This window comes from Malassezia japonica, chromosome 2 (genome assembly GCF_029542785.1).
Source record: "Malassezia japonica chromosome 2, complete sequence".
Classification (NCBI taxonomy): domain Eukaryota; kingdom Fungi; phylum Basidiomycota; class Malasseziomycetes; order Malasseziales; family Malasseziaceae; genus Malassezia; species Malassezia japonica.
In genome coordinates, this window is record NC_083371.1 from 168,134 (window position 1) to 189,433 (window position 21,300).

General features: G+C 66.3%; 13 protein-coding genes across 13 annotated transcripts; 8 read left to right on the forward strand and 5 right to left on the reverse strand.

Moving 5' to 3' along the window:
• Window positions 1-21: 21 nt before the first annotated feature.
• Window positions 22-1,442, forward strand: RIT1 (tRNA A64-2'-O-ribosylphosphate transferase; the record flags this gene model as incomplete). The annotated part of the gene is made up of 3 exons (XM_060265170.1): window positions 22-111; window positions 134-188; window positions 211-1,442. 3 exons carry the CDS (start codon window positions 22-24, stop codon window positions 1,440-1,442), a joined length of 1,377 nt encoding a protein of 458 aa, XP_060121153.1.
• Window positions 1,443-1,454: 12 nt separating this feature from the next.
• On the reverse strand, window positions 1,455-3,320 carry MJAP1_001206 (tripeptidyl-peptidase I; the record flags this gene model as incomplete). The annotated part of the gene is made up of 1 exon (XM_060265171.1): window positions 1,455-3,320. The coding sequence occupies one exon, from the start codon at window positions 3,318-3,320 to the stop codon at window positions 1,455-1,457; it is 1,866 nt and encodes a 621-aa protein (XP_060121154.1).
• Window positions 3,321-3,594: 274 nt separating this feature from the next.
• On the forward strand, window positions 3,595-4,135 carry pin1 (peptidylprolyl isomerase; the record flags this gene model as incomplete). Its single annotated transcript, XM_060265172.1, has 2 exons — window positions 3,595-3,950; window positions 3,976-4,135. 2 exons carry the CDS (start codon window positions 3,595-3,597, stop codon window positions 4,133-4,135), a joined length of 516 nt encoding a protein of 171 aa, XP_060121155.1.
• A 210-nt stretch (window positions 4,136-4,345) lies between these two features.
• Window positions 4,346-5,833, forward strand: MJAP1_001208 (uncharacterized protein; the record flags this gene model as incomplete). Its single annotated transcript, XM_060265173.1, has 1 exon — window positions 4,346-5,833. One exon carries the CDS (start codon window positions 4,346-4,348, stop codon window positions 5,831-5,833), a length of 1,488 nt encoding a protein of 495 aa, XP_060121156.1.
• Window positions 5,834-5,918: 85 nt separating this feature from the next.
• Window positions 5,919-7,595, reverse strand: MJAP1_001209 (sphingolipid C(9)-methyltransferase; the record flags this gene model as incomplete). The annotated part of the gene is made up of 1 exon (XM_060265174.1): window positions 5,919-7,595. The coding sequence occupies one exon, from the start codon at window positions 7,593-7,595 to the stop codon at window positions 5,919-5,921; it is 1,677 nt and encodes a 558-aa protein (XP_060121157.1).
• Window positions 7,596-7,643: 48 nt separating this feature from the next.
• Window positions 7,644-8,450, forward strand: EDC3 (enhancer of mRNA decapping; the record flags this gene model as incomplete). Its single annotated transcript, XM_060265175.1, has 1 exon — window positions 7,644-8,450. One exon carries the CDS (start codon window positions 7,644-7,646, stop codon window positions 8,448-8,450), a length of 807 nt encoding a protein of 268 aa, XP_060121158.1.
• On the reverse strand, window positions 8,451-11,192 carry MJAP1_001211 (uncharacterized protein; the record flags this gene model as incomplete). The annotated part of the gene is made up of 1 exon (XM_060265176.1): window positions 8,451-11,192. The coding sequence occupies one exon, from the start codon at window positions 11,190-11,192 to the stop codon at window positions 8,451-8,453; it is 2,742 nt and encodes a 913-aa protein (XP_060121159.1).
• A 49-nt stretch (window positions 11,193-11,241) lies between these two features.
• GTR1 (GTP-binding protein gtr1) lies at window positions 11,242-12,400 on the forward strand (the record flags this gene model as incomplete). Its single annotated transcript, XM_060265177.1, has 3 exons — window positions 11,242-11,805; window positions 11,831-12,296; window positions 12,324-12,400. The coding sequence occupies 3 exons, from the start codon at window positions 11,242-11,244 to the stop codon at window positions 12,398-12,400; spliced, it is 1,107 nt and encodes a 368-aa protein (XP_060121160.1).
• An 87-nt stretch (window positions 12,401-12,487) lies between these two features.
• Window positions 12,488-13,165, forward strand: FMP32 (Protein fmp32, mitochondrial; the record flags this gene model as incomplete). The annotated part of the gene is made up of 3 exons (XM_060265178.1): window positions 12,488-12,929; window positions 12,952-13,073; window positions 13,100-13,165. The coding sequence occupies 3 exons, from the start codon at window positions 12,488-12,490 to the stop codon at window positions 13,163-13,165; spliced, it is 630 nt and encodes a 209-aa protein (XP_060121161.1).
• Window positions 13,166-13,463: 298 nt separating this feature from the next.
• On the forward strand, window positions 13,464-14,249 carry PDX3 (pyridoxal 5'-phosphate synthase; the record flags this gene model as incomplete). Its single annotated transcript, XM_060265179.1, has 1 exon — window positions 13,464-14,249. One exon carries the CDS (start codon window positions 13,464-13,466, stop codon window positions 14,247-14,249), a length of 786 nt encoding a protein of 261 aa, XP_060121162.1.
• MJAP1_001215 (uncharacterized protein) lies at window positions 14,250-15,442 on the reverse strand (the record flags this gene model as incomplete). The annotated part of the gene is made up of 3 exons (XM_060265180.1): window positions 14,250-15,115; window positions 15,138-15,368; window positions 15,391-15,442. 3 exons carry the CDS (start codon window positions 15,440-15,442, stop codon window positions 14,250-14,252), a joined length of 1,149 nt encoding a protein of 382 aa, XP_060121163.1.
• Window positions 15,443-15,477: 35 nt separating this feature from the next.
• On the forward strand, window positions 15,478-17,168 carry RFC4 (replication factor C subunit 4; the record flags this gene model as incomplete). The annotated part of the gene is made up of 3 exons (XM_060265181.1): window positions 15,478-16,082; window positions 16,159-16,297; window positions 16,320-17,168. The coding sequence occupies 3 exons, from the start codon at window positions 15,478-15,480 to the stop codon at window positions 17,166-17,168; spliced, it is 1,593 nt and encodes a 530-aa protein (XP_060121164.1).
• A 20-nt stretch (window positions 17,169-17,188) lies between these two features.
• Window positions 17,189-21,238, reverse strand: MJAP1_001217 (uncharacterized protein; the record flags this gene model as incomplete). The annotated part of the gene is made up of 1 exon (XM_060265182.1): window positions 17,189-21,238. The coding sequence occupies one exon, from the start codon at window positions 21,236-21,238 to the stop codon at window positions 17,189-17,191; it is 4,050 nt and encodes a 1,349-aa protein (XP_060121165.1).
• Between the last annotated feature and the right edge of the window lie 62 nt (window positions 21,239-21,300).

Here is a 21,300-nt window from a genome sequence, read left to right on the forward strand (position 1 = left end):
GGCATGCAGCTGCCGGAGGCCATGGCGCGGCCAGAGGAGGAGCGCGCGGTGCTCAAGGCGCTCCGCCGCGAGCACAAGGACGTATGGAGCAGGCTCTGGAGCATCGAATATGTAGGTAGCGGCTCTAACGCAGGATGCGCGGTTCGTCGCGGAGGTGTGCGACGCGTACTACCCCCTTGCGCTCGTGGGTACGTCGCGTGTCTGACCCAGCGAACATGCGGTGCGGCGCGTGGTACACGCCCCCGGAGCGTGTGCAGGCCACGTCGTACTTCAAGTCCACCGATGGGCACATGCACCAGTGGGACTTTTCGCTGAAGCGCACGAATCTGCACCTCGTCGAGACGATCCAGGGCGGGGCGCATGCGCTCACCGGGTGCCTCGTCGTCGACTCGACGCGCCGGGGCAAGCGCTTCCCGGACGCACTGTCTAAGACGGTGCCGATCTGGTGCGCGGTCCTGAATCACGCGTCGCACAGGCGCCACGGCACGCCGACGGACGTGCCGCTGCACGTCGCGTCCTACGCCGTGTCAGACAGCGAGCGCGCCCAGATCGAGGCGCGCATCGGCGCGTGGGTCGACGCGTTCCTCGCGTCGGACTGGGACGTGCCGTGCCTCACAAAGCCGCTGCAGCCGCTGTTTGTCCACCCGGGCGACCGCGCGGCGTTTCCCCCGCAACCAGAAGACGCGCACCACATTGTGCTGGTCAGCGCGTCGGCCGTCGACACGGCACCGAGCGGCCCGGGCGGCGCACACTACGTCCAGGGCGCGGGCGACGACCACGAGAGCTGGGCGCACGGCCTGACGCCGGATATCTTTTGGCGCCACCGCGCGGCACTGCTTGCGCCCGACCTGGACCGCGGTGCACGCGAGGCGCGCATCCAGGAACTGGTCGCTGCGCGCGCCGCCGAGACCCAAGGGCACCTCCCGTGGATGGCCGAGCACGAGGGCGATCTCGCGCGCATCGGCGCGACGCGCCTCGTGGTCGCTGCGCGCCCCGCCGCCTACGACTTTCAAAAGGAGCTGGGCGCCTATGCGCTGGTCGTGCACTGCACCCCGCTGCCGTCCGACGACGCCGTCCTGCGCCTCGGCGTCCCCGAAGGAAAACGTGGCCTGGGCGAATTCACAAAAGCACTTCCGCGCGCCGTCGACGCGATTACCCATGCGCTTGCGCACGATACCCGCGATGTACTGCTCGCGTGCACCGACGGATGCCACGCAAGCGGCGCGCTTGCGGTCGCGGTCCTTGCCGCGAGCTACTCCGAGGACCGCGTGTTCCTCGCTTCGCCCGACGCACGCACCGCGCACCGCACGCACCTCTCGAAAGACGCCACGAAGCGGCGGCTGCAGTGGGTCGTCAGTGCCTCGCCACGCATCTCGCCGAGCCGCGCGTATCTGCAGCGCGTCAACGCGTATCTTATTGGGCCACACCGTCAATGGACATAGTACACTATGGGTCTACAGCTGGATCACCTGCTGGAGCATCATGGGAAAGTTGGGCGTGCCAAAGCCCGTCACCGGGTCCCAGCCCTCGGCAGCCTCGAAGCCGTGCATGTGGCCGCACCCCTTGGCCGAGCCGATGTGCACATCGGTAAAGGCCGAGGTGTTGCCCATGCGCTTGTAGATGAGGGGGTTCAAAAAGCCGAGCGTCGCCTTGTTCTGCGCGATGCGCGCATCGTTCAGCAGCGACACGACCGATGCAAAGAGGGGTGTAGAGGCGCTCGTACCCGAAATCAGCTGGAGCTTGCCATTGACCGAGATCACAAAGCGCGAGCCTTGGGCCGACACGTCGGGATACGCACGGCCCTCGGGGTTAAACATGCCGTGGTCCTTGTTGCCCTGCGTCGTGCTCAAGTAGTGCGGCACGCTCGTGTTCTGGTACGAAGGGCGGGGGAAGTAGTTGGAAAAGCCGCCGCCGGACACGATAAAGGAAAACTTTTTCGTCGTCACCTTTTCCGGTCCAAAGTCCTTGGTCGCACCGACGACCGTCACGTACGGGCACGTCGCAGGGAACGACGGCAAGAAGGTCTTTTCCTTGCGGCCGTCGTTCGTCACACACTGCGACTCCTCGCTGCCGCCGACACCCTGGTCGCCCGACGAGTCAAAGACGCTCACGCCGCGGAGACCGAGCGCGGCAATGAGCGTACACACGCGGCGCGCGTACGCCGGCGGCACCGTCTGCTCGTCGTCGCCGTACGAGATCGAGAGGACGTCGGGCAGCTCGTGGTCCGGCAGACGCAGCAGGTACTCGAGCAGCTCGGCATAGGGCTCGTTCGTGTCCGTCGGCGTAAACTTGTCCTTCTTGAACGGCGGCTTGCCCCCGACCGAGTAGAACGAGGTGCGGATGGGGTAGGTCATGCCGACGACAGTCTGCACGTCGAGCGCGGCCTCTCCCGTCGATGCGGCAAGGCTCTGGTTGTTGTGCTCGCCGTTGATCGTGACATAGTCAAAGGTCGCGTTGCCGCGCAGCGCGTCGGGGCGCTGCACCTTGAGGAAGTTGTTCAAATCCTGGTAGTTGGCCTTCTCGCCGAGGAAGCCGGCAATGCCAATGTGTGTCTTTTTCGGCGCGCGGGGCTTGTAGCCCTTGGTGCCGTACAGCTCACGGAGGCAGAGCGAGGTGACCTGTGACGAGTTGCACGCCGACGGCACGCCGGGCTGCGGCTTGCCGGACGCGTGGACATTTACGCGGCTGATGCGCGCGGCGCGCGTCAGTGGCTCGAGATCCACCGCCTCGTCAATGACCTTGTTCGGCGAGCGCAGCGAGCGCAGCGTAGAAAAGTACGTCGTGCCGCCCACGTATTCCACATGGTCCGCGACGCTGCGGGGCAGGCTGTACTCGGTCGTGCGCACGACGCGCTCGCCGGTGCTGTGGTGCTCAAATACGGAAAAGTCGGCGTTGAGCATACGGCGCGCCTTGTGCACCGGCACGTGGATGCTGACCGAGTCGCCTTGGTGGGCGTGGTCGACGTGGATCGACGATACCTTGTGGCTGTCCAGCCACGCATTCACGGCCTTGGACGAGTTCGAGGAGGGCTTGAGCAGCTGCAGGACCTGTTCGCGCGACAGGTGGTCGAGGTAGTTGGGGCTGTCCGGGTCGCTGGTCAGGTCGAGCATGCGCTCGATGCTGTTCGGCTCCGCCTGCTTCAGCGCAATGCGCAAAGGAATGACTTCGCTGTCGTTGGCGACCGCGTAGCGCGTCCAGCCACGGGGCGCAATGATGCGCTCCTTGACGACATCGGGGAGCAGGGCGGGCGTGGCGCTGGCCGGCAGCGCAATGGCCAGCAGCGCGACGAGCAGCAGCGCAGTCCAACACGGGGGCGCCATAAGGAATGTAAGGGTTAGAGGGGAGCAAGGGGATCAGGGGGGGATGGTGGCGTGGATACAGTGCAGCGGTCCGTGTCCCATCTCGTTCTATAGGCCTGCAGCGGCGGCCTGACTGCGTCAAGTCTTCCTCACGCTCTACGCGTGCGTGCGCACAGACGCAGGTGCATCGGCCAACTTCTACGGGGCGAAAATGAGCAATGACTAAACAATGGTCAGCCTCGCGTAAAGCCGAAGCATGCCTCGAGCGTGGCGCCCGGGACATTTTCTTACCAACATGACCTGGGAAGTCCGTTTTAGCAACTCGCGCCAGCTGCCCTACTTCTACAACCCCGACACGCAGGTGTCGATGTGGGAGCTGCCCGATGGCATGACGGAGGAGCAGGCTCGCCGGCTCCCGGGCGGCCAGCTGCTCGGCGAGGCGCAGCCCGACCAGCCGCTCCCGGCACAGGAGCAGGTGCGCGCGAGCCACCTGCTGGTCAAGCACAAGGACAGCCGCCGTCCCAGCAGCTGGAAGGAGGCCAACATCACGCGCACCAAGGAGGAGGCCGCGGACATTCTCAGGCAGCACCAGGCGGCGCTCGGCCCGAACCCCACGCCCGAGCAGTTTAGCCAGCTCGCGTCGCAGCACTCGTACGTACCAAGAAACTCACCCCAGCGACTGCTCGTCTGCGCGCTCGGGCGGCGACCTCGGTCCCTTTGGCCGCGGCCAGATGCAGGCACCGTTTGAGAAGGCGGCGTTTGCGCTCCCCATTGGTGGTCTCAGCGACATTGTCGAGACCGACAGCGGCCTGCACCTCATCCAGCGCACCGGTTAAGTAGTAGTCAAGGATCTCTCGCTTGCGTTCGTCTGTGCCCTCCGCCACTTGCTCCGTGCACTGTCCCGTTGTCCGTGCACACTCCACGCAGAGTCACGTGATGTGCGCATGCCTATGCACTTCCGCGCGCGTTGCCACTGGCGCAGCCGGCCCGCTAGATTTTCACTCCACCGGCGCAGCGCAGGTTCGCGTTCGCCCCCGCCCTGGACCATGTCGAAAGCGTATGCGGTCCCTGGACCGACGCTTCGTCATGAAACGAATGCGACCGTGACTACTGGCTCGAGTGCCGTGAGCTTTGTGCCTACAGACCAGGTGCAGACCGCGGTGAGCAACTATGGCGACTACATTGTGATTGATACTCTGGTCCCTCCCAGCCGCTACCTGCCTCCCACGCTGTCCGTGGCCAAGCTTGCGGGCCAGATCCAGACGGACCTGGTGAGTGAGCTGAACCGCCTCGGGCTCGGCATGGGCTCGCGCGTCGCGTCCATCGCGCATCCCCGCAGCAAGGAAGTCGAGGCAGAGCAGTTTGTGCGCACCCCGTCCGGCGACCTGATCGACCCCGCGCTGAGCTCGACGGGCCACCCCGGCGACTCGCGCCGCGCGCGCCTCGGCGTGCGCTCGCTGCGCGGCGAGCCGCTCCTGACCTACTTCCCGCCGCCCGCCGCGGCCGAGCCGACGTCGGTCGGCGGCCAAGTGACGACGTGCCCGTGCGTGTGCTGCCGGTCGCACTGCGTCGGCGCGGATCCCCAGACGAAGCGTCTGCCGATCCTCACGCGCTCACTCGCGGCCGACGAGGCGGGCAACGCGCTGGTCTCCGCGCCGAGCGCCAAGGAGCTCGCGCCGAGCACGTCGGAGCACACTGCGCTCGGCGCGCCCTTCTCCGAGGCCTCGGCGCCGCGCTCGATCGTGCGCCTGGTCGACGGCAAGCGCGAGGTGCGCAGCGTCGCGCCGCACAAGTCGCTTGGCGACCTGCGTACGACGGCCGCGATGCAGCAGCCTGTGCCGGCACTGCACGCGTCGCGCCGCCACCTCACGCCCCCCTCGCGCAAGGTCGAGACGTGGGACGAGGAGCCGCGGCCGGCGGCGCGCATTACCGTGCGCCCGTCGGGTGCCCTGGGCACGGCGCAGATCCCCGTGAGCCCCGCGCCGCCGACGCGTGCCGAAAAGGGCATGAGCGTCTTTGCGCCGCTGCAGCTGTCGCAGGACCTCGAGTCGCAGCTTGTGCTTGACGAGAGCTACACGCAGAACCATATTTCGCCGCCGCGGGGCGTGCACACGACGCCGCCGCTGTCGAGCCCGTCGTCATACGCCTCGTCGCGGTACTACCGCGAGACGGACTCGTCGCCCGGCAGTGCGTACTCGGTGGACCCCAGCTCGACGCCGATTGCGGCGCGGTACAGCCGCTCGACGTCGAACCTCCGCCAAAAGGCGGCCAAGGACCGCGAGCTTCCTCCCCTGCCCCCGATGCCGACGACGATCCCCGCGCCGATCCAGCCGATCCAGCCGACGTGGGCGCAGCGGTCACAGCCTGCGCAGACGCCCGTCAAGGCGCCGGCGCACTCGACGCCGCCCGTGCAGTACGAGGCGACGATGGGCAACTTTGGATACGAGCCCTCGGGCACGTCGCAGGGCACGCGTGTGCGTGTCATTGCCGGCAACTCGCCCCTGAACCGGAATGTGGTGCGCGAACGTGCATAGTATAGTAGATAGATACCTAATTTGTGTGCCAGGAACAGGCCATGGCGGGAGCGGTGACTTTTGTGTCACGTCGCACTACGTTCATCTACTTGTACACGCTCTGGTACGTCTTGCCCTTGTTGGGGCGCGGCAGCAGGTTGCCGTGCGACTCGACGCCCTCGATGCGGTGCGTCGCGTTGAGGTTCTTGGTCACGGTGATCTGGAACACGCTCGAGCCGCCCTCGCGGGCGATGATGATCGAGCTCGAGAGGAAAAAGAGCCAGATGCGCCACATCTTTTCGCCGTACTTGGCCTTGACCTTGGCCTCGTTCTTGATCCAGTTCTTGAGCCAGCGGTCGATCGTCGCAGAGTAGTGCACGCCCGCAACGTCGCACGAGCGCACCTCGAAGCCCGCATTCTCCAGCTTGTTGATCACCCAGTTCAGCGGGCACGAGGCGTCCGCGCCGGGGAAGATGTACTTGTTCATAAACAGGCCCCAGATCAGGTCCCAGTACTGCCACCTGGGGCGCAGGCCCGCGACCTGGAACACAAACACACCGTCGTCGTCCAGCAGATTGTACACATTGTCGAGGAACTTGGAGTAGTGGCGGATGCCGACGTGCTCGGCCATCTCGAGCGAGACGATCTTGTTGTAGTGGCCCTCCTTGACCGGGATGTCGCGGTAGTCGAGGCACAGCACACGCGCCTGGTCGCTCGACAGGCCGTTGGCAGCGATGCGCTCGTTGCCAAACTCGGCCTGGTGGCGCGCGAGGGTCACCGCGGTGACGTCCGCACCGTAGTTCTTCGCGGCAAACGCGGCGAGCGTGCCCCAGCCGCAGCCAATGTCGAGCACGCGGTCGCCCTTCTTCAGGTCGAGCTTCGAGCAGACGAGCTCCAGCTTGTTGTCCTGCAGCTGCTCGAGCGACTCCTCCTTGTGGATGTCGGAGATGATGCCCGAGGTGTAGATCATCTGGGGGCCGAGGAACCACTCGTGGAAGTCGTTGCCCCTGTCGTAGTTGTCGCGGATCTGCTCCTCGTCCTGGCGCGAGGAGTGCAGCAGCACATCGGGAAGCATGCTGAACAGCACGTACTTGAACAGGTTCGGCGTAAAGTGCATCGCCGCCCAGTCCCAGCGGTACTCGAGCACCTCCCAGAGGTCGCCCTTGACGTCAATCTTTTGGTCAAAGTACGCCTCGTAAAAGATCTCCATGGGGATCTTGCGGTGGCCCGAGTACTGCTTGCGCAGCACAGGGTCCTTAATGTCCAGGTAGTACTCGATCGGGCGGTTCGGCAGCTCGACCTTTTCGTTGACGCGGGGGCCGTACATGCTCATCAGCGTCCAGTACAGGATGGCAAACGGCACACCAAGCAGCGCAACAAGGAACAGGTACGAGGTCCAGCCGAACCACCTGGCCTTCACAAAGGGAATCAGGCGCAGGAGCACCGCAGGGCCGAAGAAAATGAGCAGCGCAAGCTGCACGTTGCTAAACGTGCCGTTGCCTTCACAGGGCAGCAGCGCGTTGCGGATCGCAGGGTAGTTCGTCAGGCGCACCTTGCCACCAGGCGCGTACTTCACTCCGTCCGCACGGGTCGGGGGGGGGGCGGCGCCCGCGGGGAGCGTGCTCGCCGCAGGCGTGTTCGCGACCGGCGCATCGGGGGCAGGCGTGCTCGCAGCAACGGCACTGGCCGAGGGCGCAGCAGTACTTTGGCCAAAGGCCTGCGCACCAAGGTTCATCGCAGCCGCGGCGCTCGGCGCGTCACTCGCATCCACTTTCGCGTCCATCGTGTGAGAAGAGCCGGGCCGGGCGCCCCGCCGGCCGAGCCTCCACGGATGCCGCCGTTTGCAGGCGCGGTGCACGGGCCGGTGCTGACCCTGGTGTTTGGCTCGGCGGCGAGGCAGCATGCGGCGCTCGCGCGCGCCGAGTGCTTCTACGAGTCGGAAAAGCATGCGAATACCTACCTGAACCTCGAGGAGGCGCGCGACGCACGCATCTGCAAAGGGTACGAGGCGTTTAATCTGCCCACGAGCGCCATCGACGCGTGGCTCGCGGCGATGCACGCCGCCGAAGGCGCGCAGGACGTCGAAGAGGGGCCGTGGTACCAGGGGCTGTGCACGCCCGAGGAGCAGGAGGTGCTCGCGTACCTCGACACGCTTGCGCCACGGCCGACGTACCTCGTCGCGGCGCTCGTGCAGAGCGCCGAGGTGGCCCTTGCGCACGAGCGCCTGCATGCGCTCTACCATCTCTCGGCGCCATACCGCACGCTGCTGGACACGCTGTGGAACGACCTCTCCCGACCGGTGCGCGCCGCGATCGAGTACGACCTCAAGATGCGGGGGTACAAGGAGAGCGTGTGGCCCGACGAGCTCGGCGCATACCTCGGCGTGCGTGTCACGCCAGCGACCAAGCGCGGCGATCCGAGCCTCGAGTTTGGAAACAAGTGTGCGGACGAGTGCCGTGACGTGCGCCGCGTGCTCCTCGCCAAGACGCCGGCATTTTGGCGCGAGGACGCTGGCGTGGACGAGGCGGCGCTCGAGCTCTCGCCTGCGTTTCTCGACGCGGCGCGCGCGGCGCTCGTGGTCAAGGCGCCTGCAGCGCCCAAACCGGCCAAAGGACAGCGCAAGCCGCGAAAAAAGTAGCTACTCGGTAGGGATTACGGGCGTGGCTGGCAGCGACGGCAGCTTGTCTTGGTGCACGATGCCGAGCGCGTCGCTCGCCGGCGGCTCCTCGCGCTCAGCACTATGCACCGGCTCGCCATCCAACGGGAGCGTAGACGACGGGGACGGCGCAGGCGCCTCGAGCACCGCGTCCTGCAGCGCGGGGTTGTCGAGCACCGGTGTCGCGCCTGCCTCCTTGTGCGCCGGCGACGGCGACGCGGGCAGGTCTATCGGCGGCTGCGGCACCGGGCGCTCTGGGCGTGCCTCTCCTTCGGCGAGCATGCCGGTGGGCGACCCAAACTCGCTGCGCATCGTGCGCCCGTCGACGCGCTTGCTGCTCCAGTTGCTCCAGCCGCGTTTCAGTGCGTCTTTGGCGTCGCGCGCAATCACCTGGCGCCCGTCGCGGTCCATCGAGTCCTGCAGGGTGCGTGCCAAGGTCGTCATGCGCGAGCGCCGCTGCGGCGCAGTGGGGATGTCGCCAAACTCGTCGCTGGTCGCAAAGCGCCGCGGTGGGGGCGCGATCGTCTCTTGGCGGGGCACAATCGTGTCCTGCCGCGGCGGCGGGGGCGGGGGCGGGGGCGTCTCTTGATGCTCCGGCACCTCGGGCGGCACGCGCACGTCCGGGCGGATCGGCACCACCGGCACAATCTCGGGGGGCTCGGGGACCTCGTCGCTGCTCGCAAGCGACTTGATCGAGTTGGACGCAGACACCGAGCTCTCGCTCGGCGGCACGGACGACGGCCCCGCCTCGGCGAATGCGTCGCTCGTGGGCTCTGCCGCGTCGGGGACCGACAGGCGCCGCTCGAGCTCCTCGTCTGGGAGCGTGTCCGAGTTGCTGCGCACCATCGGGGGCGTGTCGAGCGTCGCGCTGCGCCCGGTAAGCCACGCACGGTACCGCGACCGTTTCTTGCCCGGCTGCGCCTGCGCGGCGGCGCTCGCAAGCGACGCGGCGCTGTGGTTGGACAGGAGCGTGCTGAGCCCCTTGGCGGCCGACGTCGAGGCGGGATCGGAGCGCGTGCTCACCGGCGACTCTTCCTCGAGCCCAGAGAGGGAGGAGAGCGTGCTGAATGTCGACGCCGGGGAGATGGGCATCGGCACCGGGTCCACCTTGAGCTCCGGGGCAGCGTCGGGCGGCGCGCTGTGCTTTGCGCCCGCCTCTTGCCAGATACCGCCGCGGCGCGCCTCGTTTTGCGTGCTAAAGAACGGCACGCTGTTCATGTGCGGCACGACGAGGTTCTCTGCGACGCTATCCCGCACCTTGCTTTCCAGCATGCCGGTGATGAGCGACCAGCGCACCTTGCGTGCCGACACCACCGGCTCGATCGCAATGTCGAGCTTGGGCATGGTCGTGAAGCCGTACCAGATGCGGTTGCTCGGCGGCGGCTTGATCTGGAGCAGGAGATTGCCTTCGAGCGAGCGCAGCACCACTGCGAGCACGACCGACACCTTGTACGGCTTGAAGCGCTGACCGAGCGGAATCGTAAGCGTCGCGGAGCAGATGATGCGCATGTTGCCGGTGTAGTGCATGGCCATCTCCATGCTTGCCTCGCCTTCGGGCGTGAGCTTTTTGAGGATCGGGCGCCCAAACGTCGGCGCGGCCGTGCCCAGGTCCACGCTCGTGATTTTTACGTCGCTGAGCAGCCGCGGGAACCGCATGCGCTCGATACGGCGGTTGAGTCGCGCAAGCACGCCCGCCTCGGCCGCGCGTGTGTGCGCCACGGCGAGAAAGACGCGGCCGAGCATCGCATTGAGCCAGCGCAGCGCCATCTGGTCCGGGATGTCGTCGAGGGTGTTGATAAGCGTCTTCATGTCCGGCGTGCTGAACAGGTCGCCGACCGCCTCGCGCGACGTCTTGATGCCGCTGGCATGCGTCGCGTTTAGCAGGGCAAAGTACCAGTCCTCGAGCTGCGACGCGCGCGGCGTCATCAGGTACCAGTGCTCGCCGCGGCGCGCGCCGGGCGCAGAGATGTGCAGCGCGTTGCGCTTGGTAAAGAGCGTGCCCTCGGGTGCCACTGGCTTGCTCGACGCCGCGCGCGCGTCGCCCTCGACGTCGCCCACGTCGCGGTCCCAGATGCTGATGCGCTTGTTCGTGAGGCACACCTTGGCGACGCACTCGGTGCCGGGCCGCGTCACATCTTCCGCATTGTACAGGTAGAGCATCGGGGGCCTGAGGATCGCAAAGTACACGCCGTACTCGTCGTCGGTGCGTCCCGCGTCGCCGCCGGGCATCGGCTCCTCGGCGGCGTCCGTGAGGGAATCGGAGCTCGCGGCGCCGCGCAGGCCACGGTACACGTACGAGATGTAGCTGCGCTGCGCTTTCGGCGCCTCGGTCTCTGGCGCCTCCTCGTCGTCCTGGTCGACGGCCGTGGTATTCCGGCGCGACGGCGCAAGGCGTGTGCCGTCTTTCGCGAAGCACACGTCGCTCTTGCGCGGCAGCGTCTTCCACGAGTTCTTTACAATGAGCCATGTTGAGAGGTCCGCTTGCCCTCCGTGGCTCGCGCCCGGCTCTTTGCGCTCCGCCTCGCGTGCCTGGTGCTGCAGCAAGAGACTCTTTGCATCGCTGCGCTCCTCGTCGGTGAGTGCGGGCTCGTTTAGCGGCGAGCTGTGACTTTCCTCCAGAGGTGCCTCGGCGGGCAGGTCATAGATGTACAAGCACAAGAGGCACAGCGGCAGGAATGTCACGCCGCCGACCAGGTACAGGAACACGTCCCGCAGCCAGCCCATCGTGGCGAGGCGGTCCATGCGGGGCCATATTTCCCCGACTGTCGCCACGATGAAGCGCAAGATCCTGTTGATGGGCAAGTCGGGCTCCGGCAAGACGTCGATGCGCTCGTTCATCTTCTCGTCGTACCGGCCGGAAGATACGAAGCGCCTCGGCAGCACAATCGAGGTCGAGCACTCCCATGTGCGTTTTCCCGGCTCCCTCGTCCTGAATCTCTGGGACTGCGGAGGGCAAAAATCGTACATGGAGAGCTACATGGACACGCAGCGCACGCAGGTCTTTAGCGCAGTCGGCGTGCTGATCTACGTCGTGGACCTCGTCAACACGGACGACGAGGGCGGCGACACCCACGAGTGGGAGGCCGATCTCCGCTACTTCCGCGACTGCTTATCAGCGCTGCAGAGCAACTCGCCGGGCGCCGAGGTGTTTTGCCTGCTGCACAAGATGGACCTGATTGAGCCGTCGAGGCGGCGCGACATCTACCGGAGCCGGGTGGCGGACCTGCGCCGCAAGACACGCGAAGTCCTCGCCGCACACGCCTCGTCGCCGAACGCGTCCGACCATGTGCGCCTGCACTGCTTTGCGACGAGCATCTGGGACGCGACACTGTACAGGGTGCGTTTTTTTCTCACTGACACAGGCATGGTCAAGCATCATCCATACACTCGTGCCCGACGTCGAGCGCCTCGAAGCCCACCTCGCCTTGCTCTCACACACCTGCTCGGCGTCGGAGGTGGTGCTCTTTGAAAAAGCGACGTTCCTCGTGATGTCCTACTACAGCCAGATGAATGCGGAAACAACGACCCCGCGCTCGCTCCTCGCCTCGGACCGCGTGACGCTCGACGCAGGCCAAGATACCGACGACGTCCTGCTCGAAGGCCTCTCCACCTCGATGCTCCCAGACACCGCGCGCCACACACCAGACGCGCTCTCGGGCGACCGCTTCGAGCGGATCAGCGAGCTGGTGAAGCACTTTAAAATCTCGTGCCTCGAGTCGCACCACCAGATCCAGGCGCTCGAGCTCCGGACACCGACGTTTGCAGCCTACCTCGACGTGCTCACCTCGAGCACGTACATCCTCGTCATCACGACCGACCCTGCGATCCGTACGTTCCCCCCCCCTTCTCACCCAGAAATCAGCGCCGTGAAGCGCAACGTCGAGCTCAGCCGCGCCCACTTTGAGCAGCTCCAGGCGAGCCACGCGGGCTGAGTCCGTGCGCGTATACCCATAGCAGGTAGGCCGTCACGTGCTTTCAACGACGACATGGCCTGGCTGGGACCGGGGATGGTACGGCGTATGGCGCTGCCCGCGTACGCGTGGCCTGCGCCCGGACTGCGCCCGAGCAACATGCGTAGCATTGCGAAGCCGATGGCGCTGCAGGCGCGGGGCGTGCACTTTGATACCAATGCGTTTGTCCAGCGCCTCGAGAACGCGGGCATCAAGCGCGAGCAGGCCGACGTGCTCGTCACCGCGCTGATCGATGTTATCAATGAGAGTATCGAGAACTTTGCGCGGGGCCTCGTGCGCCGCGATGAGGCCGACCGCCAGACCTATGCCCAAAAAGTCGACTTTACCAAGCTCAAGTCCGAGATCCAGCTGCTGGAGCGGAGCGACTTTGTGTTGATGAAGTCGGAGAACGAGCGGCTGATGGCCGATGTCGAGAAGCTCAAGCAGCGCCTGCGCGAGGAGATTACGAGGACGACGGCAGGCGTGCGCCTCGACTTGAACCTCGAAAAGGGTACGTTTCGCTGCTTACCCAGGCCGCATCCGCGACGAGTCGTCGGTGCACGCGCTCAAGATCAAGGAGGTCGATACACGCATCGAGTCCGAGATCGCGGGGGTGCGTACGAGCATCCAGAGCGCCAAGTTCAATGTGCTTCAGGTACGTCGACCGACCGACTCACACAGTACCTTGTCGGTGTCGCTACCGGTGCGGGTGCGCTGCTCCTTGCGTACTTGCGTATGTTCCGTTGATAGTCGACAATGTATATGTATTGGTCCGGCCCATGTGACAAGGCGCGCGTGCCGCGCGCCGCGCACAGGCACGCCGAGGCACACGGCGCGGTGGCGGAATGCGAATAATGAACTCGCACGGCCCGATCGAGTCCAGGGCAGCCGCGCTGCGCCGCGCGTCCTGCTCTAGCTGTGTGTCGCTGTGCGATGCACGCCTAGCCGCCCACGCCACGCCCTGTCCTACGCACCGATCCCACACGCGGTCTGCCGTCCCTCCCGTCAGCGCCCTTGCACTGCCCGATCGATCACCCACTCCACCATGCTTCTCTCCCCCGGCGCGACACAAATCACGTCGCACAAGCAGTACATTACCGATGGCATGGACGCCTCCGAGCTCGAGTCTGCGCCGATGGCGATGTTCTCCAAGTGGTTCCGCCAGGCGACCGACGCCGGCGTGCCCGAGCCGGAGGCCATGACGCTGACGACCGTCTCGCTCCCCAACGCCTCGGCGCCTGCGTCGGAGAACCCGGCGGTAGACAAGGGCGGCTGGAAGGTGGATGCGCCGCGGCCGAGCGCGCGCATGGTCCTGCTGAAGCGCGCCGACGACAACGGCTTCCAGTTCTTTACCAACTACGAGTCCCGCAAAGGCAACGAGCTCGAGGCCAACCCCTGGTGCTCGCTCACGTTCTACTGGCCGAAGCTCTGCCGCTCGGTGCGCGTCTGCGGCCGTGCCGAGCGCCTCTCGCGCGAAGAGTCGCAGGCGTACTACGACTCGCGGCCGATCGGCAGCAAGATTGGCGCATGGGCCAGTCCCCAGAGCCGCGCGCTCGCCTCGCGCGAGGAGCTCACGCAGCGCGTCGAGCAGTGCGAGAAGCGCTTCGACGTCCCGGCCGCCGCGGCGATCGCGGATGCCAAGGTGCCGATCGACAAAGACCTGCCGCTGCCGCCGCATTGGGGCGGCTTCCGCGTGGTGCCCGACGAGGTCGAGTTCTGGACGGGCCGTGCGAGCCGTCTGCACGACCGCTTCCGCTACGCGCGCGATCCCCACTCTACGGCACCGCTGAACGATGCAAGCTCCTGGACTATTGAGCGCCTTGCGCCGTAACTATGGCCAGTTGGTCAGTGCGCGGCACACGGCCTCGCGACCAACGTCGCCGGTCGTCGTCTCCACCGCGTGCCAGAAGATGTAGCTGTGGCGCAGTGCGGCGAGGTGCAGCATCGCCGCGATCAGCACGCACGTGTGGAAGAGCTGGTGCGAGGCGCCGATGTAGTCAAACGTCCCGGGCGCAAAGCGCTCGGGAATGTGCGCCACGTACAGCAGCGTGCCAAAGATGTACATCGCGCCACTCCATACCACATACTTGTAGCCAAGGGTCGAAAAGACAAACTCACTGCGCCCACTGAGGTACACGCCGTGGAGGATCGGCGCAACGCCGCTCAGGCCCAGCGCGACAAAGACTCCGGCACGCACTGGGCGGAACTTGGGCGTGGCGTACTTGGGCTGGACGACGGTGTACATCGCGAGCATGCCCCACAGCAGGATCATGGAGAGGTAGAAGTGGTGCACGTTGGGATGGCAATAGAGGCCGTAGCGCAGCGCAGGGATGTTGCTCCCGACAATTAGCACGACAATGCCCACATAGTCCAGGCGGTTGATGCTCTTGGCGACCGGCTGCGAGTGGCACGCGAGCGTGTGGAACGTCGCACTGCACGTCAGGCAGATGATCGCCGACACCAAAAAGATCGTCAGCACGACCTGGTCCGCGGCATCGGGCGGGATCATTGTCTGGCTCTGCCGCATGACGAGGTCTTCGGAAACCGTCGACGGGAGGACGTTGGTGTGGACGGGGAACGTGAGAAGCGAGTAGGGTGCCCAGGGTCCATGAGGCAGCAGGCCGCTCAGATCGACCAGCTGCAGCACAAGGAGGAACACGGCAATCACCGCGCCGATCATGTGCGTGTGAATGTTGACTGCGTCAGCCACGCGGCGTACCGGTCTCGTTGTGCCAGTAGTCCCACACACTCCTCCAGCACTGGTAGTACGTATCGTGGCGGTACGTCGGCTCCGTGTCAGGCGCCGCGGCAGGCGCAGCGGACGCCGCGGCGGTCGTGCGCCGGCGCAGGCCCGAGTCTTTTTCCGGCACAGGCGGCGCTTTTTCGGGCACGCGCGGTGGTGCGTCGCCAGGGCGACGGTATCCGCGCCTCAGATACGCATTGTCCTGCGCTACATTAGCACAACTACGCACCCCACACAGGCAGCTCTTCAAACTCGACCAAGTACGGGTTCCCGATGGTCATGGCGCTTCGGCCACCTCCACTTGCACGTGGCAACGATGCGGGTCTGGCCGTGGCTCGTCGGTGCGGCGCTGCTCGCGGTAGCGGCGGACGCGCGGGCACCCGACGTGCGCGATGTGCGTGACGAGCTTGCGCGGCACAAGCATCTGCTACAGAAAGAGGCGCAGCGGCCGTGGCGGCCGGCGGATGTGCAGCTCCCCCCGCCGCCGACGGCGACGGCGACGGCGACGCCTACCACCACGCCGGGCCTCATTCCCCGTTTCATCGGGGGAGCGGTCGTGTACGGCGCGCAGGCCGTTGGCTACACCATCGGCACGGTGCAGGCCGTGTCGGGGCTCGTGTACGCGCTCCTCGCCTCGCTCGTCTTCAATCTTGTATATATCCTGAGCGCGACGCTCTATCCCCCCTGGGCCGTGTCGCGGAATGCGGCCTCGGTCGTGTCCGTGTACCTGTACGAGCTCGGGGCGCCGGTGCGCTATGTCGCACACGCCTTCTACCTGCTGTTTGTGCGCTGGCCGATGCACGCGCTCTCGTCCGTGATGCATATCGTCTACCAGGCCTATGTGATCCTCGGCGTGGCCATAATCCTCGGCGCGCTGCTTGGCGCCTTTGTCGGCGTGCTGCTCTGTTTGGAGAACCGCTTGTACGTAGCGCGGCTTCCCCGCGAACGCCCTCCACCGCGTCCATAATTCCCCACCAGACGCGTCCATGGCGAGCAGTGCAGGGAAAGGGTACCAGCTGCCGTGGGTGGAAAAGTACCGCCCTCGGCGGCTCGAGGACGTGGTAGGCAATGCGCAGACGGTCGACCGCCTGCGTGTGATTGAAGAGAATGGCAACTGTCCGCATCTCCTGGTCTCGGTACGTGACGCTTCTGACGCAGGGCCTGCCCGGTATCGGCAAGACGACGAGCGTGCACTGCCTGGCGCACGCGCTGCTGGGCGACGCGTACAAAGAGGCGGTACTGGAGCTGAACGCGTCCGACGACCGTGGCATCGACGTGGTGCGCAACAAAATCAAGGTCTTTGCACAGAAAAAAGTGTCGCTGCCGCCCGGCAAGCACAAGATCATTATTCTCGACGAGACGGACAGCATGACGCCTGGCGCGCAGCAGGCTCTGCGGCGCACGATGGAGATCTATGCGAATACGACGCGCTTTTGCTTTGCGTGCAACCAGTCGAACAAGATTATCGAGCCGATCCAGAGTCGCTGCGCGATTCTGCGCTTTGGGCGCGTCGCCGACGACGAGCTCCTGCGGCGCCTCGTGCAGATCTGCGACGCGGAAAAGGTCGAGTACGCAGACGAGGGCCTCGCGGCGATCGTCTTTACGGCCGAAGGCGACATGCGCCAGGCGGTCAACAACCTGCAGTCGACGTGGACCGGCCAGGGCTTTGTGAGCGCGGACAATGTGTTCAAGGTGTGTGACCAGCCGCACCCCCTCGTCATCCGCGAGATGCTCACGGCGTGCAACAAAGGCGACGTCGACGCGGCGCTCGACAAGCTCGACGAGGTATGGACGCTCGGCTACTCCTCCCTGGACATTGTCACGACGCTCTTTCGCGTGGTCAAGACGATGGACACGCTCCCCGAGCCGGTCAAACTCGAGTACATTCGCGAGATTGGCTTCACGCACATGAAGACGCTCGAGGGCGTCGGCACCCTGCTGCAGCTGAGTGGGCTCGTGGCGCGCCTCGCGCAGCAGGCCATGAACCCCAAGTTGTTTGTCGTATGAATCATGCATTACATAGATGACTATGAGAGTTGCGCCCGACTGTACGCGCCCCGCGCGTCATCGACCTGGCCTGCCGCCGACGGTGCGCGCCCGCCGAGACCTGCACGAAGCTCAGCATTATCCTGACGCAGCTTCAAGTGCTCGTCCTTGAGGCGGCGGAGCATGTTTTCGGTGTTCCGGACAAACTGCACCGCGGTGAGGTAGTCGTTCTCGAGCTGTGCGGTGCGCTCCTGGTGCGACGCGTTCGCCTCCTCGAGGCGCATCTCGGCGTCCTCGGCACGGTGCCGCAGCGCCTCGAGCTCCGCCCGCGCGCTCGACGCATCGTGTTTCCGCGCCTCGCTGCGCGTCTGCTCGAGCTGCAGGCTGAGGCGCTCGAGCTGGTCGTGCGCCTGCTGCAGCTCGGCGGCGGCCTGCTCCGCAGCGTCCTGCTGCTGCTGCAGCTCGCGCTGGAGCTGCGCGGTCTGGCGATCGTGCAAGAACTCGGGGCGCCGCAGCGTCTCGTCGTCAGGGATCTCGACGTGGTTCTCGGCGAGGAGGCGCCGCAGCGCGAGGTTCTTCACCTGCGCCTCCTCCAGCTCGCGTGCGTGCATTTCGCCGCTGGTGCGCGCGGTTTGCGTCTGGTCCTTGACCTGCGCGAGCTCGTGGAGTGCCTGTGCGAGCTGCTTGCGCTGCGCAGTAACTTCGCCAAAGAGCTTGTTGTTGGTGCGCTGGAGCTGGTTGCTGCGCTCCGTCGCCTGCTGGAGGGAGGTGGCCATGGCGTTGACCGCCGCACGCGACTCTTCGTGCAGCTGCCGCATCGCCTGCGCCTCGTCCTGCAAGGCCTGCACATGCTCGAGGTGCTGCTGCGAAACGTCGCGCGTGTCGACCGACGTGTCGCGCTGCGTGCCTTGCGCCTGCTGCAGCGCAATCAGCTGCGCAAGGCCGCCGGTCGCCGCGTCGCGGTGCGTCTGCGCCTCGCGCTGCAGGTTGCTCACGATCGACTCGAGCTCGGCGACGACCGTCGCCTGCTGCTCGAGCTGGTTGTTCTTCATGGCAAGCTCCGCAACGCGCGCCTGCAGATCGGTGCGCAGCTGCATCACCGTCTGGCCCTGCGCCTCGACCTGGCGCAGGTGCTCGGCACGCTGCCGCTCGTACTCGGCATTGCGCGCGTGGGCGGCCTGCAGCGCCTCTTGGAACTGCGCAAGAGTCGCCTTGGAGGTGTCTGCCGAGCGGCTCTTGGACGAGACACTCTGCTCGAGCGTGTCGCGCTCCGCCTGGAACTGCGCCAGGGAGGACGAGAGCGAGGAGATCTGCGCAGTGTGGTCGCGCAGCAGCGACTCGGTGACGTACGAGTGCTTCTGCAGCGCACTGTACTCGTCGTAGACCTTGATGTGCGCTTCTTCGGCAGCCACCGCACGCTTCGTCGTCTCGCCCAGGCGGTCCTCGACGAGGGCGCGGAGACGCGCCTCGAGCTTCGCCTGGTCGGCGAGAATGCCGACCTTGCGCTCGAGCTCTGAGTTCTCTTTGGTGGCGGTCGTCAGCAGCTTTTCAAGCTGCTGCACACGCTGCCGCTCAATATGCACGCGCTCGTCGACATTCGTCGACTCGTTCGCGACGAGCTTTGCACGGTAGTACGCAGCCTCTTGGAGCGCCGCGACGCGCGCACGTTCTTGCGTCGCGACACGCGCCTCTTCGCCTTTGATCTGCTCGCCGAGGTCGGCACGCAGCGACGAGACCTGGCTCTTGAGCGTGAGCAGCGACTTGACCATCGCCTCGCGCTCCGAGCCCTCGGCACCCGTGTCGAGCTGCTCGACAGCGAGCGCGTCGGCACTGTGGGGGAGCACAAAGCCCTGCTTCACGGCGAGCGCCAGCATCGACGAAAGCCACACCTCGCGGCTCGGCGCAGCATCGCTCGCATCGAGCACAGCGCCACGCTCGCCGACTTCTGACGGGAGCGTCGGCATGCTCGGCGCAGAGCTCAGGCCGGACGTCGGGGGGGGCTGTGGCGGCGGCACGCTCGGCGGCATCGTGGGGGGGAGCGCCGCAGGCGCACCAAGTATCGGCGCCTCGTCTTGTGCACGGTTCAGGTAGATGGCCGACTGCAGCGGCGGCGCGGCGAGCGCCACCGACTCGTCGCTCGGCGGCTGACGCGACATTTCCGGCGCACTTTGGAGGAATTCCGGCGCGGCGGCCGGCGGTGCGGCCGGCGACGCGGCCTGGCCCGCGCTCGGCACCGTGGTCGGAACGGTGGGCGGGACGATGGGTGTCGGTGCGGGCTGCGCGGCCGTGTACGGCGACGGCGCGGGCGGCGCGGCGGCGGCGTACGTCGAGCTCGTGTCGAGCGCACGCTCCTCCTCGGCAGGCGCAGGCGCCGACGCAGGCGCAGGCGCAGGCGCAGGTACCGGAGCCGGAGCCGGTGCGTCCTGTGCGCTCGACTTGGAGATGCTGCCGCCCGAGCGTTCTGTCTTGGCCGGGTACTTGATCTTGGTCGTGTCCAAGACGTGCAGGCTCGTCGGGTCGTCCTGTGCCGACCCTGTGAAAGACTCGCCGCCAATCACCAGGATGCGATTCTGCGCCGTGACCATCGTGTGTCCCGAGCGCCCAAACGGCGCCGGCCCCATGTGCGCAAACATGAACCAGCGGTGGCTCGTGATCTTGAACGAGGCGAGGTCGCCGAGGTCGTTGCCGTCGACGCCGCGGCCGCCAAAGATGTACATGATATCGTCGACCATGCACGCCGAGTGTCCCTCGCGCGGCGCGGGAATGTAGCCGACGCACTTGAGCTCGCTCCAGGTGAGTGTCGCAAAGTCGAAGCACCACGTATCGTTGTAGTGGTAATTTCCGTCTGTACCGCCAAAGATGTAGAGGCGCTCGCGGAAGACCACTGCCGAGTGGCCGGTACGGCGTGCGGGCCCCGGCGACGCCGGGCGCACGAGCTGCCACGTCGGCGTCTCCTTGAGCGAGTTCAGATCAAAGCGCCAGAGCTCGTCAAAGAACGTCGACTCGACCTGGCCACCGAACACTAGCAGGTTTGAGCCGAGGATCGAGAGCGTGTGGCCGTAGCGGCCGACGGGCCCCGGCCCCTGCTCGGCGCCCGCCAGGACGCGCGTCCACTCGCGGTTGTTGAGATTCAAGAGGTAGAGCGCCTCGTCCTGCTTGTCCTCGGCGCGGATCTTGGTGTCGCCGCCCCAGAGAATAAACACGTTGGAGACGAGCACCGCGGCGTGGCCGACGCGCGGTAGCGGCGCCTGGCCCGAGGTCTGCACGAGCGTCGCGTTGAGGCTCACGTCTATCTTGACGCCGCTCGAGCGCTGGATCTGCACCGGCTCCACCTTGAGGATGTACATGTCGTTTTTGACGCTGTCGCGCACGAGACCACCAAAGATGTACACTTCGTTGTTGCTGCTTGTCGCGAGGTTCGTCGCGTGGCCGTAGCGCGGGAATGGCGGCGGGCTCAGCACGCCCGGCGGCGCGCGGCGGTTCTCGTCCAAGAACCGCGGCGGGTTCATGGTGATCTGCTTCTTGCCCCACGGGTACACGACGTTTTGCTGGCGCACGCGCTCCGGTGTCGGCGGGGCAGCGGCCTGCATCGGCACCGGCGCCGGGGCCGTCATGCCTCCATTCTGCGCGGCATCGGGCGCGCCAGGCCCCGGCGACGCGCTCGCGCCGCCTTCCGCGGGGTGAGTAAACACGGCATTGGGCGCGTCGACGTCGCGCGGCGGCTCGGCGCCGGTCATCATCGGACGCACCTCGTCGCGCGAGGGGCGCATCGGCACCTGCGCGCCCGGGAGGGACTGGCTTAGCATCGGAATCGGCGACGCGCCAAGCTGCGTCGCAGGGAAACCCTCGCTGGTCTTGGGCAGCGAAGCCGCGCCCGGCGCGAGCGGCGGCGCATCGTGCGGCTCGCTATCCGAGCGCGTATGCGACACAATACGCGACACAAACCCGGGCCGGCCGGGCAGGCGCGCGCTCAGCGGCGCATTAGCAGGAATGGCATTCGCTGCGAGGTGCGGCGCCGTCGCGCCGGAACTCGCCGACTGCTGCTGCGCGCGCTCCTTCTCAGCAGACCGCTTCTTCCCAAAGATGGCCATTGTCAAATGGCCCTAACGTAGTCCAGGGCGGACGTGCGTACGGTCAGTCAGCCAAGCGCCTT